Below are 20,358 nucleotides of genomic sequence, written 5' to 3'. Positions count from 1 at the left end.
TCTTTAATTGTCAAGGAAAACAATCATAGTAAGCTCTGCAAAGTCTATAAAGGATTGTTTTTTTCTTATGCAAGATGTGAGTTGCACTGAAATGTCTTACATTAACCCTTGTTTTCTGTTAGTAAAGAATAATACACTTTCAGTTAACATTCTAATTTGTATTTAGGCAAGACCTAGTTTTAAATTCTAATTTGTATTTAGGTATGCTGCAGGTGGATATCTGGAGCTTTGTGAAACAAACCTAGTGTCATGCCCAATTTTGAAGAAAATAGCAGAATGTTGTAATAAAGTAGGAAAGCGTTTTTCTAGGCTTTCTCTTCATGTGATGTTCATTGCCTAATTAGTCCTTCCTCAATTTTGTCATTTTCATCTTAGCTCACTCAAGAAACTGGTGATTCTTTGACAAATAAGTTGCTTACAGAAGGTGTCAGAAGCTTCATTTGACACCAGACAATGGCTTGAAAACATCAGCGCTTGCTGCTGAATCCACCTGCTTTAACAACCCACCAAAAAAAGCACTGCTTTTCCTATATCAACATGTTCCCAGCTTCCCAGACAGCTCTATGCCTGCCAGGCTGCAAGAGGCTCTATGAAAATCCCCAGGATTTCTCCCACTTTCCTGCTGAATGCTGTTAGGAGCAAATGCTGTCACTTTACAAACCAAACTAATGCTGGAAAAACTCCAGCCTCAAGCCACGACGCATCCTTTCTGCATCCTACCTGGTGAGGAAGTAAACCAGTCTCACTCAAGCTGCTTCTAGGATTTCTCAAAGCAGCATGTACATAACTGTGTGGCTCTCAAAGTAGTGAAGGACTTACCAGGTCTGAAGCTAATGATATAATTTCTCCATTTGTTACCTTCAGTCCTTTTATTACTCGGCTTATGTGCTGTCACGAAATTATTACATGAACTAGGAATTCTAATTTTGTTTTCCAGTTATTAGAGCCAGCTTCATTAACCTTCCTCTAGCAGAAACAGAGTTCTTATTTCTGAAAACATGGCTCTGATAAATATACACTTCCAGACTGGTTTGCTTTTTCTTATTGGCCTTACAAGCCACAGTGTATCTCCTGCTTATAGCAAAAAATAAAGTTGTATGTTGGGACTTCAGTCATAAATAGTCTGGACTTTATCTTTGTTATGAGGATTCAAAAACCTTTCAAGGGTTTGAGGACATGCAAGCTATGAACTTTAATCTGCTTTTGCATCTGATGAATTCAGCATGTAGCCCTAAGAACAGTTATTCCTAAATAAGTGTCAGTGGGATGACCTTAGGTGATGTTTAGTTTATATTTTCCTTTCTTTAGACTGTTGGCCCAAAGAACTCTCCAAAGTGGGGGGATAGAATACTTAAAGCCTCTGCTGGTGACTTAAATGAATTTTAAAATTTTCTTGCTGAATTACTGGGTAGACTGATTTTTTTTTTCAAAGCAGAAAGGCTTTCTATTTAAAAATTGGTTAGCTTCTGGTGAAAATCAGGAAATGAAGGATAGCTAGAAAATTCCAGAAGTTATCAGGAAGGCATTAGGGAGGAAACAGTTTTGTAGGCTGACTGACCTTCATTTCACTTAGTACCTTAGTTGTATCAGTTGAATAATTTTAGTGCCTTCTAGTTGTAAATGGCTATTGTGCTGTGGGTAATGATGTGTGTGTGTGCGCGCTTTCATTCCAAACTGTTTTCTAATTGCAGCTCAAAATACTTGTAAAAGTCAAAGCTGCCTTTTATAAATATAAACATTTTAAATAATTCTGAAGATTGATCTATTTCAATTGCAGGGGGAAGACTTTTTTTAAACTTGGATTGCTTAAAAGGAACAGTTCATCATGGCTGAATTATCACCTGAAGAAATTCAGCTGAGGGCCAACCAGGTCACTGATGAGGTAAATATTTTAGGAAGCCACCTGGGATAAAAGTAATTATCTATTCAAGAATGTAATCTCCTATAATACAGGCTGGGATGCTGACTTGGCAATAACGTAGCTGAATGTTCCATGCATCTCTTTACCCAATAGATACTGGAGTCAAGGCTTTTCCTGAAAATGAGGATGAATTTTTAGCTTCAATTTTATAGCTACCTTCTTAATTGAGTGCTGACTTTTCAGTCATGATTATTGAGATGAAGCAGCCTGAGTGCTTACATTCTTCTAAATCATATTGATACCCAGTGCCTCTAAATTGTTTAATTTGAACTATGTGCCTTTGAATTTTTTTCTTGTAATGACTTGCTGATAGAATAAGCAAAGATTGGTAAATTTTGAAAAACAAGGATTTACTAATTAAAAAGTTGTGTGATTCTTTGATTATTATTAGTCATTTGTGTATTATTGGCAGGCTAATGAACTTTTGGGCACTAGTATCCTGAAAGTGAACTGGTGAACTAGTAATGAGGACTAGCAAATGCTGACATGAGCTGTTGATACTGATTTTTTTTTTTAATTGTTCTTTCTTTAGTCTTTGGAAAGCACCAGAAGGATTCTTGGCTTGGCCATTGAGGTAAGGAAAAGCTTTTGAATTCTTTGGGGATTTATTCAATTGCAGTATAAGCAGCTGCATGTTAACTCCATGCTGGCTATCACATGGTGACCTTCAGGGCTTTTTTTTTGTGTGTGTGTTTTATTTTTTCCTAAACTCTTTTTTTTGAGGGAGACAATTACTTGAAGGTGCTACTTTAGATCATAGAGTTGAAATACTTGCATCTATTTTTTTGCAATATTTAAAATCAGGTTAGGGAAACTTGAATACCCCATTTCCTTTAAGTGAAAATCCTTCCTCTGACTATTGTCACTTCATTCTCATAACAGCACTTGTCTTTTGGCTCTCTCCACCAAACAGTGTGAAAAAGTGCTGCTTGAGGGAGGGTAGGATTTAGAAGTCTGCTCCTGGTTCTCAACAAAAGCAGTTTTGCGTGTACCGTTTTGCCATCTATTCATCAGTTGCTGCTTTAAAATAGTTACGTATGGTGATAAAACGGAAACAAATCTGTATTTCAGCTTTATTCTGTGCCATATATTTCTTCTTTGTTACACATGATAGTTATACTCCCAAAAGTAGTTGAAACCTTACTTCTGATAGTATAATTTCCAAAACAGAGAAAGCTAGTAGCTAGCTGGAATTGAGGTAGCAAAAATTAACTGGTTTAGCAAGACAGTCCTTCCAGTACTTGAGTATGCCATAGACAAATGGGAAACTGGAGAATAAGTATTAATGTGTCTCAAGGCTAATGCTAAGTCTTTTAGCATCAAAAACTTGAAAGGTTGTTCTGCGAGAACAGTAAAAATTACTCTGAAAAATAAGAATTCTATTAGGTCAGCCCCACTTTAGAACCTGTATTGACAAGTTCATCTTGTGGAATTAAAGATGATTCTGTTATCCATGAGATTTGAATTGGTATAACCCAGTGAATTTCAAATGTGAATGTTAAGAGCACTTGATACATACAGTGAGCCAAGCTCATATTAATGATGTCACACTTTGGTGATTCTTAAGATAGAGCTTCCTATGCTAGGGATTATTTTATGCTGAAAGCTTATAACAAAACACGGGCATAACCTTCATGCCAGGTCCAAGACTGGGCCTGTGAAGAACTATACCTTGATATAATCCCAGCTGCAAGTTTTTGCCTGTTTCTAAAAGCAGTGACAGTCTCATTTTTCTGATCCTTTCTGCTAAGTTCCCAGAAATGGATTTGTAGGCTCTATTCTGATTTTTGGTGTTTCTCTTTTCCTTCCCCTCTCTGACTTTCAAGACATTCTCATTGCAGCTATAGGGATTAGTTGAACTAAATGCCACTTTTTCCAAATGAGATAGTTAAATTTTCCTTTTTTAAAAAAGGTTTAGCTGTGGGAGAGCTCAATTTGAGTGCTGCAATAAATGGTTACAATTTTATCAGGCACACTATCACTAATAGTATTTGACATTATTAGTCAAGCAAAAGACTTGATCTGATGAAGTACACTTAGAGAAGCTGTTACTAGCACATACATAGCACTTCGTACAAAGCTGGTTGGCTTAACAAATCTAATCTAGAGACTTGCTTTTTAGTACTGTTATATTGGAAGCTGTTCTTTAAATCTGCAAATTTATTTCTACAGTCCCAGGATGTAGGCATCAAGACTATCACCATGCTGGATGAACAGGGAGGTGAGTTTTTCCATCTTTTTTCTCATGTTAAAAATCAATATTATGAATAAAAGAAAAAGGGTTATCACTGAGGTGTTGTTGCTGAAACTGAAGGTTACTTGTGTAAAAATGGGATGTGCTAATTGGATATTACAATGTGTGCAATTCTCCAATTGCATTTATTAGATATTCTCAAGTGTGCTACTGCTTGTAGTATTTATAAGAGGATTTAAATTTTCTGAAATCCTTAGTTACAGCACAATCCAACTTCTGCAGTTGGAGCAAACTTTGAATTTATTCTAAAAGTAGCTATAGAAGTACTGCCCTAAAGATAGGGAAGACTCTTAATATTACAAAATTTAACCACTTAATCTTTTTTCCTACCAAAAAGTCCAGAAGAGAGACAGCAACAAAGCTGTCAGTATAAAGATGAAGCTGCAGCTTTTGAATCTGTTTGAAAAAGGTGCTATCTCTTTCCCCAGTAATGTCTGTGTTTACTCAGGTTGCTCATGTCTCTTCTAGAACAACTAAATCGCATAGAAGAAGGCATGGACCAGATAAACAAGGACATGAGAGAAGCTGAGAAGACGCTGACAGAGCTCAACAAATGTTGTGGGCTCTGTGTCTGTCCTTGCAACAGGTTGGTTAAATGGATCCCTAAGCATAAAATTCTGCTACCAATAACTAATCAACTGGGAGATGGCCTACAATAAAAGAAATAAACTGAAGCTCTCAAAGCTGATTGTACGTTTAAACGTACAACTCTTCTAGATCATACATGAGTATTTAGTTAAAGCTTACTTGTATATATATTGTGTCTCAATACACAATACAGTGTAAGTATAGGCGCTGTAGTTACTCACAGTGTAAGTATAGGCGCTGTATATCATCTTGCTTGAATGCACTCTAGTCTCTTCAACATTTTTTGGTTAGTAGAAGAGTACCATTGCTTAAATAGCCATAAAGCCACATATAAATGGCTATACATTAGATATCTGACTCTGAAAATCATCTCTTGCCAGAAGTATTTCTCTGCTAACTTATTAGAAACTTGGTAATGCCATTTTAATCAACATTATAATTCAGTGTTATGCAAGACAACTTGTGTTTTGGAGGGAAAAAAAGCAATATGGGTTCTCAAGATAATGAAAATCTTCATGCTTTATGGAGGAAGAGAGTAGGAAAGCAGGTGCTGATCTTGAAACTTCAGTTTCATTACTGAATATACACAATCTTGTAGATTTCAGTGTTGTTCTCATCAGTAACATGAGCACCATATTCAAGTCATTTAAGACTAATGCCTGTTTTATGGTACTTAATTTGTAGTTCTGAACATTTTAACCAAAACAGTGATCAGAAATCAGTCTTATTTGCTGCATAAAGCATTTTTAAAGCAGTGAAGTCATTATGCAACAAATTACGAAGTTGGTTTGTGTGAATCAAAGGTGATCAGTCACATTTTATGTGAAGTAGTAAGTTATTTTAAGAGAAACCACATAAGTGAATAGTCTTTTCCTCTTTTTCATGGAGAGGAGAAAAACCCTCATGATCCAGCTGAGAGGTTTCTGAAATTTTAGTAAAAATACCTTGGAGCTAACAATCTGTCTATTCAATAGGATATTTTTAAAGAGATCACTTAAGATAGATATGAAGCAAAGTTCTAAAAGATCTTTAGAGTTTTACTGTTTTGAAATGATTAATATCTCTGCATTAAGCTTTGGATAGCTATCCTTAGTTTCATATTAGCTTTACCAGACTGGTGAACTTAGAGCATTTTTTACCCACTGAAGTTGAGCAGCAGATTGGCACTGAGCAAACTCTGAATCTTTGAGCTCTTATGGTGCACCTCAGATCACTGATTGCAATAAAAGGTCTAATGAGGTGTGTACAACAAGAGGCATTGACATAGAGAAGTCCCTCTATTGGAGTAGAGGAGCAATATAAAAACTGTGAGCATTTTTTACATATATGTAATACAGCTTTAGGCAAATATCAAATTTATTGCATATGTAAATTTTAATTATTGAATAGAACAGATTTGTCAGTGTCCCATTTGCTAATGGGTTGTCTGCTGTAGTTTTTGTATTTTTCACAAACCATGAGCTTCAGTCAGAACATATGATGTATTAAATATTGCTCTATCTTGGTCCCCCCCAGCTTATTGATGTTTTTGGAGATCTTTGTTGTGAAAGCACAAGGCATAGACACTACTCTAATACCTGTGTACTAATAGCAGTTTGCCTGTTTGCTGGTCTTTACTGTTCTTTCTTCTCCATTCTCTCCTAACACTGCTGTTTGCTATCTAAAAATGAAGACTAAGATAAGAAGCTGTATTCACTTAACTGGTGAAAATGGATTTTAGCAGAAGGTCAGTCTTACTAGTGCAGCATGCACATGTAACCAGCTGTCTAAGGTGCTGCTTCTCTCGGGTGTATGTTGCATGTGCATGATGTCTGCATGCAGGACTCCTCGTGGCTGTGCTGTGTTGTAATAGTGACGTGTCTGGGGACTGCCAGCTCCTACAGATGGATCAGCTGTGGGAATGTTGAGCGCTCTCCTGAGCCGGTGCTGGTTTGTCAGACTGTGCAAGCTGAAAGTCTTACTGACTCCTAAGGGAGCTAAACATTGAGGTGGGGGGAGTTTTGTGTTCAATACTTGGAAATACAACACTTAAGTTTCTCAATCTGATTTTTCTTTAACTTGCTTAGCTTGAACAACAGTTGCAGTTTCTAGTTACCTGCTGCAGATGTGAAAATAGTTTCAGGCAACTCTTATTGAACACTAAATTCCTCACTGTTACTGCTGGTACCTGCAGCTTTCCTCATTCAAGCACATGGAGTGCTCCTGTTACAGCTTTAGTCTAGTGGCTTAAAATACGCTCAGTCTAGTTGCAGCAAACCTGAAAGTTGCTAAATTGACTAGTTCATGTTTCTTTGGAATTTTACCATGTTTAACTGTGTAGTTATGAATTGAAAGCTAACTCTTGTGTGTATCCAACATAGATTATACTTCACTGGTCAGACTGTAAGAAAAGTAGTAGCTTCCCACTTGGATTGTGTGTCAGAAGGGAGTATCTCTTCAATACAACTTGTTTTACACTTTAAAATGTGAAACTGTTTGTATATCTTTCCTCTTACGCTTCTATTGATATGTGTTTCTTAAAGCTAATTCATGTCAGGCTTTTTGTCTCTTGAATTATCTGGTAATGGTCTGTTGGCTTGTCACTCTAATGGCATTAGTACTATTGAACTGTAGAGCCAAAGGAGTATTTAGATATGCTTGCTATTTCATAAATGTTTTCTAGATTTATCTGTGTATTTAAAATATACACACACGTGTATACACACACACACTTTTGAGAAGAAAGATTTGGCTTTAGAAAATGATGGATAAAAATATCCAACTTAATCTGGATTGGATTATTATTGGATTTGAAAGGTTTGGATTATTTATGTTCTTGAGTAGTGCTACTACTTTCCTTTGGGGAAGATTCTTCATTTCCTTTTCCCTGAGAAGGATCTGAACCTGTCTCAAGACTAGCTTCTGACCTATCTCTAGATAAGCTTTATTTTGTGACAGTGTAAGCTCTCCTTATACTGTCACAAGCTTCTTCTCTCTTTTGGTCAGATGCTTCAGGAATATTGTCCTTGTATTAACACTGAGATTGAATTAAACTGCCTGCAGAGTAACTCAGTTACACGTGCAAGATATACGATGAACAAGATGATACAAGAAACAATTACACAGTCAGATTTTTGTCTGTTTAAAAATTTCTTGTTGAGACACAAGATATGTTTCTGAATATAAATTGAGATCAATGCGAACTTCATTCAAGAAGCCATTTTTTTTCTAGTGTAGCACCTCAGACTTCTGGTTTTCATTGAGCAGGACGAAGAACTTTGAGTCTAGCAGGGCGCACAGAGCAGCCTGGGGAGATGGCACCGAGAACTCGGCAGACCACGTGATATCCATGCAACCCAGAAGAGTCAATCAGCAGCCTCAGGCCTCTGGAGGACCGAGCAGTGGATATATCACACGGTTTGTTTCCTCCCTTCTCACTTCCAGTGCAGATAGACCAAGCTGCTGGTCATCAGATTCTTTTCAGATCTATTGCACCTGTTAACTTTAAAATATTCTAAGGCTCTGAGGATCTACTGCTTAAAGATTGAGATGTCTATGCTTTCAGTAGTAGTAGAGTTCCTGTGCACTTTTTCCCTGCCTTCCCCCTGCAGTGGTAATATCTTCAGTGTCTTTCTGGATATATCTAAATTTTTAGTGCTCGTTAATAAATGACTTTTCAAGCTTAGCACCTTAACTGTCATGCAAGTATACTTGATGAAAGTCTGATGCCTTCAGCTTTCTCTTGTAGCTGTTACTTTCAGTATTACTGAAACAGCCTCCAAATTTATGCCTTACTCTTTTTCTTGTCCTTCTTGGAATACAAGGGTATTACAAGAAGGAGGAAATTACTTGGTGTGAATATTGTGCATATTGGCTAAATTTGTACTGGGAAAAATCTAATATGGTAAATTTGAGAAGCGGGCAAAAAGCAAGTCTTTGTTTATGAAAACATTTGTTTAATATTTGAATAGGATAACAAATGATGCCAGAGAAGATGAAATGGATGAAAATCTTGCTCAAGTAGGAAACATTCTGGGGAATTTGAAAAATATGGCTTTGGATATGGGAAATGAGATTGATGCCCAGAATAAACAAATAGACCGGATAACTATCAAGGTAAGGTCACAGTGTTCCTGTTGCATTCAATTTAGAAGTTGTTGCTGAGAAGTGATAAGGAACAGTTTACTGTCCTATCTGTCTGCCATTTCAATATGTATATGCCGATACTTAATAATTTGAAATAATTTGAAAAGATTAATTTGAGAACTAATTAATTTGAAAATTATTGGAATTTGAAAGAATATTAGAAATTAGAATTATAAAAACTAATGAAAGAAGGTATTAGTTTGAAAGAACTAATTGGATTGGCAAACATAGCCTGGAAGTAAATTTAAGGGATAATTGCTCTTGCTGTTAGGAAAAATAGTCTTGTGGATATTGGGGAATAATGTTATTTATCAATAGTGAGACTTTTGAATTAAAAAAAGCCTATAATCCTCTTACTTATAAGTTACACTGCCAGAGGGAATTATTAGCCCTCATTCTTGTGAACAGGTTAGTGTTGGGACTGAAGATTGGGATGATGGGTTTTGCAGGTGTCCCTCATCTACATATCAATGTAGTTGGCCCCAACTAGTACCATCTATTTTTTCACGTTTTAAAGACTGATCTCCCAAATCAGAATAACCGTATACAAATCTGACTTGGGGTTTTCCTTCCAGTGGTAAGTTGTAAGGAAGTCTTACTCTAAAAATCTCCTTACGTAAAGAACACAAGTTCTTGGAGACATCCTTACCAAGAAATGTGAAAGCGAAAACTTTAGGTTTTTTTATATCCTCAAAAAAAAGGCAGACAGCAATTGCTTTAAACTTGTAAAATGAAGTATAAACAGGGAGTTAAAAATATTAGCGACATTTAGTAAGGCCAGCAGCAAGAAGAAATGCTTTCAAATATACAAACTAGCCAGTCTTGATCTGTATGCTGATTGTACCTATGGGAACATCTGAATTTTTGGCTAGGGTTGGTAAGAGTGTGAATATGAATAAGGTCTCAAATAGTATGGAAGCTGAATCAAGATGAAAAGAAAATCTCCAAAGGTAGTATTGTATGAAGAAACAAAGAGCAGTGTGAGGCTTTACTTTCCAGTTGAGTTAATACTTAGAATTTAAAGGAAAAAAAGTACAATTCACTTAAGCTATCCACCCAGTCTATCCACTTATGGTATTGGCTTTTCCTTACAGGGTCTGCTAGCTAGATCACTCATCTGCCAGGGTGCCTAACACATTGTACCTCTTGCTTTCTACAGCAGGTTCTTGCCTCTCCCCTTATTCTGAACTTGGAGAGGCTCTTCTGGAAGGAGAAAACAGAAGGAAAGGGCCCTCATTTTTTTTTTCCCCAACCCATTTTACTCTGGCTATGTGAAATGGCTGATAGAAGGGTTGGCTGTAGCTTCTTGCGAGTTCAGCTTATCTAGGGAGAGCAGAGGCCATTTCTCAACTTATTTGTGACTGCTGACTGGATGGGGAATTTATTTTGAAGTTTCTTACACTTTTCTATGAAACTCCATCCTGATAGTTGCTCAGCTAGATGTGGTGGTTAGTTTTTTTAGTGCTGTAATAACAGATAAAATACAAAACAAAGTCTCTTTCTTCTTTTTTTAACAAATACCATACTAGTGGGACCCTAGGGCATTGTGGGGATGAAAAATAGGGATTTGCACTATGCAAAATAATTCTTTAGACCGATAGACCACTTCTGGGTTTGCTTAGACCACTTTCAGTTTTGTTTAATAATTTTTGATCTGTAGTACTGAAGCTGTTTTGTAGAGGTTCCCAAGATATTTCAACACTTGAAGAGAAGGGCAACGTCTTTGGGGAATATTTATCCCCTTGATCTGTTAATGCTCTTCCTGAGCATTCCTTGCTGAAGCAGCAGCTCTGTTTTGGAGGTTGGCAAAAAAACTTCAACTTTTTTTCTGATTGTTACTGCCCAAACTGCCTGTCTTCATCTAGAAAAAAAAATTATAATGCTTAGAACTGTTCTGTCTACTACAACACTAATACCTTGAGATTCAGGGGTTCCAGTTGGCTTGAAGTATTAAATTGTTTTGCATCTGATTTGCATCTCTTTTTTTCCAGGCGGATACAAACAAGGATCGCATTGAGCAGGCCAACATCAGAGCCAAGAAACTCATTGACAATTAAAGCCTGCTGTCATTGTTCAGTGACACTGTCTCTCCAGCTGCAAACCACCATATTCATGGATCTGTGAAACTCTTCTATTCTGAAATAAGAAGGGCTGGGAAATATGAAGCAAAACCCTTTCTATAAGGGCTCTTTCTTATTTTTTTAATTGCTTCATGTAGGCTTGGCCTTCTTTCCAAGAAAGCAGCCAACATAACTTCCTCCTCATCCGCCTTCACTTCCTTCAAACTGCTCAGGGCTAAAAGTGTCATGGCTTTGAGAATGTTCAGGCTTGTTTTATTTTCCTTCCCCAGATTATTTTCCTGCCTCCAAAGTATAGCCCCTTATTCAAGTGGAATAAGCAGGTTAACCTGAAATCAGTTGTTGAAAGTTGGAGAGGGCACTTTGCACAGTTTAAAATACCTCATAAGTTGAGTGTCTTCACTAAAATAGGGGTTGGTGAGTATTGTCTGCCTTGTATCTCTAGCTGGCTAACCTATAGTTTTGCAATCCAAACCACCTAAGAGTGGCTTGAGATTGAGTTAGTGTGCTACAGAATTTAAGGAGTTATTGCCCACTAGTTACTACTCCTGGGTTGAGGGCTTTAAAACACTTTCTAAACACAAACTTTAATGTAAAGGTAACTGGAGGAGTACGCAGGTTTCCTTTTCTTCACTTGAGGTGACATTGATTTAGAGGGCAGCCTTAGGGAACTGTGCTGCTTTGTCTGGCAATGTGTTCTGTACATAATGTTCCAAACACCATGCACATGTGAGTAGAAGAAATCACTTCCCTAGAAAGTATTTATTAAATGGAAGAAAATTTTTACACTCATCTAATCTTTAAATGAATGATGCAATGTAGCTAGTAGCACATCACATATCAGATTTTACCTTGGCCAGTTTCTATTGAAATTCAGTTATGCCTTTTTCCAGTGCACTATTAAAATAGTGCTAATGTAGTGACTGAGACCTTGTGCAGAGGTTGTTCTCAGCAGTGAATTTGTAGGGAGCATCTTAACGCTGCTGAAAACAGAGAAGCTTACTACAAGTGAAGCTTTTCTTGCCACAAGTCTGGAGGAAGCATTAACTCTTCAGAAAAACTGTGTGCTAGTTCTAAATAAACTTAGTTTGAAATAGATGGCTGACTGGCTTATTACTGCACATTTGGGGCTGACAATTTTCCAAGTTAAAATTGACTGCAACTAAAATATTTTGTGGAATAGAGGAGTCTCACCGGGTGGGGGGAGAGGAAGCTTTCTTTCTAAGAAGAGGAAGTCACTTTGACAAGTAAATACCAAGTGACCATATTGATGGGTGGAGTTAGGTATTTATTATGTCTGTATTGAAAGTGAAAATGATACTTCAATTTAACTTGCAGTAATGAATGTTGGGTGGAGGAAAGAAATCTCCAAACCAAATTTACAGAGAAAAACAGCATCTTTTTTAAGAAGGACAGTCTGTATAGCCATTAGCAGAAAATTCTGGTGCTAGTGATATGAGACTAATTTGCTTAGATTTCAGATGAAAAAAAGCTAAACACTCTCTTCTCAGTGGTAATACAATAATTGTGCCTAGTATACTGTCAGCTTGCTCCCAGAACAACTTGAGTTTTAGATTAAAACAAAATCCTGACCAAAGAATGGAACTGCTGCATGTAATAAATAGGGCAGTGAAAGACTGTAATATGAATAAGGTAAATAGCAATTTTAGATGACTGGATACTGCTGAAGCACCTCCTGGCTTCTGTCTTCCAGTAGCTGTTGGAATATACTAAATTTTAAAAGTGGATTCTCTACCCTTAGTAGTAATGAAGACTATATGCTTAAAAGCCCAAATAACAAAAAGCACTTGTAGCAACATTGCATAATGAACTTCTAAATGAATGCAGGGTTTTTTCCCTTAAGAACTTCAGGTTAACTGGAAGAATGCTGCTGATTGTGAAAGCAGAGCATATGATGTATTTAATTGTGATTGTCTTTTGAAACAGGAGACTAAAGCAGTTGCCTTATTCTGCCTAGATCAACCCAGACCTGTTCTTTAGCTGCTTGAAACACCTTCAGCTGTTTTTCTCCCTTGCTACTATAGGTCTGTTTTATTGACTTCCCTGAGCAATAATCAAACTAGTGCATTGGTTAAGAGAATACCATGACTGGTATGCAGAATCTTTATATTGCAATGAACAACTCACAAGTAATTTGAGACTCTAAGCTTGAGTATTAGCTGATATAAATACTATTCTCTGATGTAGCAAGAGCTGAAGCCTTGGGGGAGTTGGTGCCTTAAAGTTCAGGAACGGTGGGCTGCTCGTGTTGTTGTCTTACTGTTGTCTGTAGAATAGATGCTAAAAATTCCACTTCTCCTGGATGGAATCAACACTTGTGCGTCTCTATTTCTGAATGCTATTAAGAATGAAGGTTTACAGTTTCTGCTTTTGATTGTGTTTATATATTGTACACAGCAAAATACAGACTTTTATAATTGAATCTGGTTTAGAACTGTTTTCTTGTAGTTAAAATGGTCTTTGCTTGGTTTCCTGTCCTTGAAAAACTTGGCAGAACTAACTGCTACTATGCAACTAGGAAGCTTCCCTTCTATTTTTGTCTTTCACAGAAATCCTGATAATAAATGAAGGAATAGGGTCTGAGGAATCTACTACTCTTGCAGTATCTTGTGTAGGATTTTGCCTTGTTCTCCAAAAATGTTGCAACTCCAAGGTAGTCAAGGACCTTAACAATTACAAGCTGAAGTGTTTCTTGGTGTGTTGGTGACTACATAAACAAGATGCTGACTTAAGTTCTTAAATGCTTCCAGAAGTAGAGGTACTTCCCCCCTGCCCTCCCTTTCCTTTGATATCAGTGTTATCTGAAGCATTTTCCAACTCTTCTACTGTTGATTTTTCCCCTAAACTTATTCTGCCATCTTTTTTTGCCATTTATGCTGAATGTCACAGAAATTGGAGGAGGGGAACATACCTTAGCACATCTATTTATAATAAAGACCATAACCCAGTACTGCAAAGAGTATACATAATGACTATAGAGCCATCTTTGTGGGCGAGTTGTTCCCTTGTGCAGATAGAAAATATTCCCAGAACAATGCTCTTATTTTAGCGTAACGTCTCATGAATGACAAGTCTGTGAAGTACTTGAGAACTTGGGTGTCAAGTAGAATGAGCTGAGCTTTTATTATAGGCCTGGGGCCTTGCCTTTAGTCCCTGACACACTTCCCCATGTCAGAACCTAGCAGAAAGCTGAGCCCCCTTCAGCAGCTGTGCAGGGCCTTGCAGTGATGGTGTCATTCAGGTGTGTTTTAAAATATTTCCTGACTTGTCTTGCAAAACACAGTAGCTATGGAAGACACTATTCTGCTGTCAGCTCTTGCACAAAACTAGTCCTCCCATCCTCCCCATGGTGTATATATACCTGCAGGAGGGGTTCTTAAGTAGTTACCTATTTAATGTTGTAGAAGGAGCGACTTTGGAAGCACTATTGCAATGTAAGAAAAACAGGCATCAAAATGGACAGGAAACTAGATAACCCTTTTAAGCACCTTCTAAAAGAATGGCTATCTCTAGTTTGAGATCATCTGAGCTTTTTTTTAATTGCAGATCCAGAAATTAAGTAGTTACAGTAGCCTTGGGTGGGAAAGTGGAACAAAAGAACAAAATAGAACAAAAATATCTAAAGCTACCCATAAGCTTCGGTCACAAATGCATCCAGGCATGTAAGGCACTTTCCACTGTACGCTTTTCTAAGCATACAGTACCTAACTGCACTGCTGTTCCGGGGCTCTCACAAGGTTACTATGCATTCTCAAAAAAAGTCCAATTGTGGTATACAGTACCACTAGCTGATGAAATCCCCAAAGCAGGGGCTTCTACAATGGTAGCATAGTTCTAAAGTGGTTAACTGCAGCACTTGCCCCAAACTTAAGCACTTTTTCCAAAATGCTTTACTAAAATAGACAAATACATTCTCCTTTTCAGTACTTGTTGCATAATTGTATACAGTTCAGCCTGATTCTTTTGGGTAAGGCAGTAGCAATGAGATGACTGAGACTTTCAGCACAGCTCTGTACACAGACTTGGTGCAAGGATATCTTCATCAAAATACATTTTTAGGGAGTGCAATGAAGGTAAAATCTAATTTTTATTAGATAAAGCTCAGAAAGGGAGTGTAGTGCAATTCTTGCTTAAGGGGGAAGAAAGCCTGTGAAGTACAGTATAAATAATGCTCAAAACATGATTTGTTTACCTGAAGCAGTAGTGCAGCTATAACTAATTGTGCTTCATAAAAGCTTACACAGGTTAAGAACTATAACATCTTTGAAAGCTCTTTGCTGTAACATGCTGATAGTAAGACATAGGACAATGTTTTGGATCTGCTTTGGTAGCAGAACTTCAGTGCACTAACATCGAAAAGTATTTCCAGGAGAAGTAATCCTCTTATAAAGTACTAAGCTTCCTCCCAAAGAGAAGCTGTGGCAGCTTCAAAACACTCATTCTCTTTCTTGTCAAAGGAAGGGCTCTGACAAAGGAGAACAAGCAGTGTGCTAAAAGCTCTAAGGGCAAGGAATCTAAACCAGCCCCAGGCCTGTTCATCAGTTCAATATCCACATTTTCTACTTCAAGTTTATTCGATGTTGCCTTAGCTCAGCAGACTCTATCGGACTACTTGAGGGGATCGTGTTGTCAGTCTCCTTCATTGGTCTTCGTTTATGTCACTGAGGCTGGTGCTCCAGTAACTAACTCTTCTTTCCAGGCCCACACAGGGTCAGAATAACGATCATGCAAACTTCTTCTTTGTAGCTGTAAACCGCTCCATGTACTACAAAAGAAAGTTTTAAGATTCAGAAGTTAATGCAAAGCCTCCTCACAACTGCACACAGCTAACCTGCTCATGGAGGGAGCTTCTGCAGCTAAAGGATTATTATTTGGTGAACAAAAGCATTAGAGCTTTATTTAAAAAAAATTTTGGAGCAATCTGCTGTAACACAGATTGCTCTTCCTGAAAGCCCTCAGGATGCTCATCTGAAGTGTTAAGACTTCAGCTAAGACTGCAGTGTTGTAGAGCATCTATTAGTTTCTATTTCTTTTTATCCTGCTTTTCTGCACTGTAAAAGAGATTTACTCTCCTTGCATATACACACGTGTCATCATTACCTACCCTTCCAACACCCTGATGGAAGAACATGGAGCCTGAATCCTATAAGAAAGTTAATTTTTTAAAGAATTCTTGAAGTTCTTTTTGGAGGATAGTTAAGAATCCAGTATTGGCAACACCACCGCTATCCTATGCTTTTATTCAGCAGCACAGCAGCTCTCTTAGTATTCCGAAAAGGCCCTGGACAAGGCGTTTACAAGACACTTCTTTGCAAGAAGTAAAATTTCACAAACCTTGTCATAACCCTCAAGTTCTCTGAGTTTCTTGATTTCAAAGAGGTTGCCTTCTACTGCAAGCAGTGAGATCTGGGAATCACTGAGGATGCTCTGAGGAAGCATGCTGAGTTCTAGACAGTTTTCTTCCAAACGCAGGACCTTGAGGCGTGGACAGTGGGAGATCTGCACTGAGATCTGGGATATCTGATACAAATGAAAGAACAAAAGTGAAATAGGATGAAGTGATCTGTGATTACTTACAGTGGCTGTGCTTCAGCCTAATGTGGAAAAATTATTCCATGAACGTTAGCTATGTTAACAGTAACTTCTTTATGACAATAATGTTTAAACAACAGTGAAGTTTGTTTTTGTTCTTCCATGATGATTGGCAACCCACACATCTGTTTAACCGATAAATCTCAAATTTTAACTATGAGAAGATAACTTAAAACATTTGTTGAGTAGGGACTTGACAGTCAAATCATGCAGCTGAAGATACCACAGTATACAAATTTAGTGGCAAACAGCCCATTTCTGTTGCATTCAAGAGACTTTCCTTCTACCTATAACGTTTTGGTGGTCTCTGCTTTTGTTCTGGGATGTACTAACTCCCAAGACGATCACATCCTAAATCCACACGCCTAGAGCATCTTAGTTACCAGACCTGGTTCTGATTCAAATTGAGTTCAATGGCCTGCAATTCTCCCACTGTGTCAGGCACGTTCTGGATCTGGTTTTTGGAAAGATCTACCACATCCAGTTGGCGAAGAGCACACAGCTGTGTAGGCACAGTCCGAAGCTGGTTTCCAGAAAGGCTCAGGGTTTTGAGAGCTGAAAGTTGTCCAAATGCAGCTGGTAGCTGTCTCAAGTGGTTGCCATTCAAGTGCAGCGATTCCAGTTTTTTCAGTTTACACAGCTCTTCAGGTAAAGCAGCTAAAAACAAGACACAGAACAAAAGAAATGACCTAAACAAAGAACAGCAAACATATGCATCCATTTAATTCAAATAAGCTTCTGCAGAGAATACACTGTGCTATATTATAGTAATTTCCACCAGGAATCCCCTAAGTTTTTCAGTGAAGACAAGAGTTCCTGCACAGCAAACAAACCCATTGACAAAACATGCTTTTTAACTATCTTCCATAAATACAATAGAGTGGGCCTTCAGACCACAGGCTGAAATCACTTCTCTGCTCTGAGAGGATTTTACACTATCAATCACTCTTCACTAACCACTTGGCCAATGTGTCCTGTAACATTTGAAGCACCATTCACAGCTTCAAAGGTCTGCTGCAACCCTTCAAAGTTACTACTCAAAAGTAGTAAGTTCTCAGATAATTCATACTGTGTCATACCACAGAAGAGCAGAAGTCTTATCAGGTAAGGTCTGCTGGGGCTCATTCAGCCCTCACTCTTTCCACACTCTTAGTAACGTGTAGCTCTCCTGAACTGCACTACAGCAGCAGCGAGGTTTTTAAAAGGAAAGAAAAAGCAGATAGTGCACAATTGCACACACAAAAATACAGTCAGTTTCTTCAGCTCAATCTTCTCTATGCAGAGGCAAGAATTTTATTAGTCATCCAAGAGACAGTACTTCTCATAGCTCAGGGTTTCTGAGCTTCACTGAACTTCCACAGGCCATGCCTAATAGAAACAATAGCAACCACTGAATTGCCAGCAGTACTGATGATCTTCATTACTTGTTCTTTGTATAAGGACTAAACCATCTGAAGCTGTTAAACTTCCAGAGCAGACAAGTCACAGCACAAAAGCTACATGGTTTTAAGTACTTACAGGTCATTGTAAAACTGATAACACAACTAAGTTGGCAACTAGTGCAGAAGAATTTTTTTTTTTTCTCTGTGCATGAATTCCAAAGATTTCAGTATAGTTGACTAAATTTCCCGTTTACATCCAGTGAGAGTAAAATCATTAAATTTAGTTTCTAAGCAAAGGAATCAAACATATTATTTTAAAAATCTCTGGAGATATAAATTAGCAGGCATACTCAGTCTGTTGTTGTTCAGAGCAAGGCTCTTCAGAAAGGAGAACTTTCCTATCAGTGGTGGTAGGATCTCCATCTTATTGTTCGACAAGTCTATTGTCCTCAGGTTGCTCGTCAGCTTCTGCAGGTCTTCAGGAAACTAGTGCGGGAAAAAAAAAAGATATTGTATTAAAACAGTTGCCACAACTTCAAATGTTCAAGGTACACAGATCTGAAACTTTAACTCATGTATGAATCATTACATTGGCCTACACAACATCTAATCATCACAGTATGCAGTTAAGTCAACAAATTCACTAATAGATGTTTAAAAAAAAAATAAAAACTTTTTCATTGATGACGAAATAGAGGAAAAGATTTTGGGGGGGAATTGAGAATGTTTTCCAATTTTTCCTTTTAAAACAATTATGTAAACCATTTCTCTTACTTTTGCCTACTAATCCTCTGGATCTTACCACTTTAAGGTGCATTTGGCATTTATAAATAAAGACAATAATGATCATATGATCATCAGGAACTCCTAGTCAACAGATTGGTGGTTTTNAAAAAAAAAAAAAAAAAAAAAAAAAAAAAAAAAAAAAAAAAAAGAGAGAGAGAGAGAGAGAGACCGGAGAACAGCTGGAGATAACTTTAGTAAAATCACAGAAAATTACTGTGCTTACTGTGATAGAGTTATTTTGGCTAACCTATGAATTGTTACAAGACTTAAGCTCCGGTACATTCTGTGTTTTCTGTGACTGACTGACGCCAAAGTCAAGATAATTCCCAATACACTTAAATGTGGATACTTGTAGCCATGTGAACAGCTTGTCTAGGCTGTTCATAAGATTATGATTAAACACAGCTTAAGTATTTAAATGCCACAAACTGCAATCCTATAATGCCACAGGTTGTGCAGTATCTTTTTAGGTAACATTCCATCTAAAAGAATGTAATTTTTCCCAGTCAATCTTACATTTTTCTGAGTTGAGCCATTTTTAAAAAGCACAGCAAAAGCCCGGCAACTAATGAACACATTTCCCGAGCACTCGGTCATTCTAAAGCAAAGGATCAGGAGCAAGCAGATGTGGAGAGGGAGGCAAATCCTCAGAGGCCGGTGCGAGCAAAGGCCTCTCACCTCCGTCAGGCCCTTTCCCGTCAGCTGGAACACACCGGTCTTCTGCGCGGTCTCCAGGTGGGCTTTCAATGCGCTGTTCCCCATCCCGGCAGGTCTCCGTCACGGACGCACAACTGGAGCAATTGCCTTGGCCTCTCTCGGTTCTTCTGCCCGGGATAATCCAAATGCTGTTATAAAAGCACAGGTAAAGGGCACTTCTGTACGTGGTGTCTCCAGCATTGGGAGCAGCTGGACACGCTGAATGGCATATGCAAAGTTTCAATAATGCAATTTCACCTCCCTAACAACTGAAATCTAGAACTTTCTCACCTTAATCTAGCCTATTAAGATGCCTTCGCTACAGCAAGCTGGATTAATCAACTAGTGCATTAAGCAGCATCGTTAAAACTAAGTGAAAATAACAGCCTGCTGCATTTCTCCTCCTTCACAACCACCAGCAGTGCTAGGCAATCGCTGACACCCTAAATCACATTAACGCAGTCTGCAGCGCAGAGCTGCCCTTAACGCTGTGCTTCTGTTTGCTGGTAGCTTTTTGGGGGGTGGAAAGGGGGGTACTCATTTCAAGACCTGGCTCCTTTGCCCTGACGCTGGAAGCTGAAACTCCGCAGCTCCAGCGAAGCCCCACAGCTCCAGCTAAACCCAACAGCTCCAGCGAGGCCCCACAGGTCCAGCAAAGCCCATTCCCGGGGCAAGCGAGGCCCGGCCGCGGGCCAAGGGCAGCACGAGCGCCAGGTGGGTCCGATCTGCGGGACGGGACGCGGATAAAACCCAACGCGCGGTCTGGGGGGCCATTAACAGCCCCCAGGAGCCCCCGTTCCCATCGCCCGAGACTCCCGGCAGCGCCACGTCCGCGCTCACCTGCAGAGACGGCCCCGGCCCCGGCCCGGCCCGGCCCGCAGGCGGCGCCGCCCGGCAGCGCCCGCCGCGCTCAAG

The 20,358-nt window shown here is 38.6% G+C and overlaps 2 protein-coding genes across 2 annotated transcripts; one reads left to right on the top strand and one right to left on the bottom strand.

Annotated features, from left to right (window-relative positions):
• Window positions 1–1,780: 1,780 nt before the first annotated feature.
• On the top strand, window positions 1,781–13,167 carry SNAP23 (synaptosome associated protein 23). Its single transcript, XM_026033440.1, has 7 exons — window positions 1,781–1,882; window positions 2,454–2,495; window positions 4,094–4,142; window positions 4,644–4,761; window positions 8,010–8,159; window positions 8,714–8,858; window positions 10,880–13,167. Exons 1-7 carry the CDS (start codon window positions 1,826–1,828, stop codon window positions 10,943–10,945), a joined length of 627 nt encoding a protein of 208 aa, XP_025889225.1. The 5' UTR covers window positions 1,781–1,825; the 3' UTR covers window positions 10,946–13,167.
• Window positions 13,168–15,086: 1,919 nt separating this feature from the next.
• Window positions 15,087–19,572, bottom strand: LRRC57 (leucine rich repeat containing 57). The gene is made up of 5 exons (XM_026033454.1): window positions 19,426–19,572; window positions 18,312–18,447; window positions 16,968–17,236; window positions 16,322–16,507; window positions 15,087–15,752 (listed from the first exon to the last, which is right to left on the bottom strand). The coding sequence occupies exons 1-5, from the start codon at window positions 19,507–19,509 to the stop codon at window positions 15,711–15,713; spliced, it is 717 nt and encodes a 238-aa protein (XP_025889239.1). The 5' UTR covers window positions 19,510–19,572; the 3' UTR covers window positions 15,087–15,710.
• Window positions 19,573–20,358: the final 786 nt, after the last annotated feature.

Source organism: Nothoprocta perdicaria, unplaced genomic scaffold (genome assembly GCF_003342845.1).
Source record: "Nothoprocta perdicaria isolate Ctin4 unplaced genomic scaffold, notPer1 scaffold_129, whole genome shotgun sequence".
Classification (NCBI taxonomy): domain Eukaryota; kingdom Metazoa; phylum Chordata; class Aves; order Tinamiformes; family Tinamidae; genus Nothoprocta; species Nothoprocta perdicaria.
Note: the sequence above shows the minus strand (reverse complement) of the source record. Positions and strands in the feature narration are given on the sequence as shown.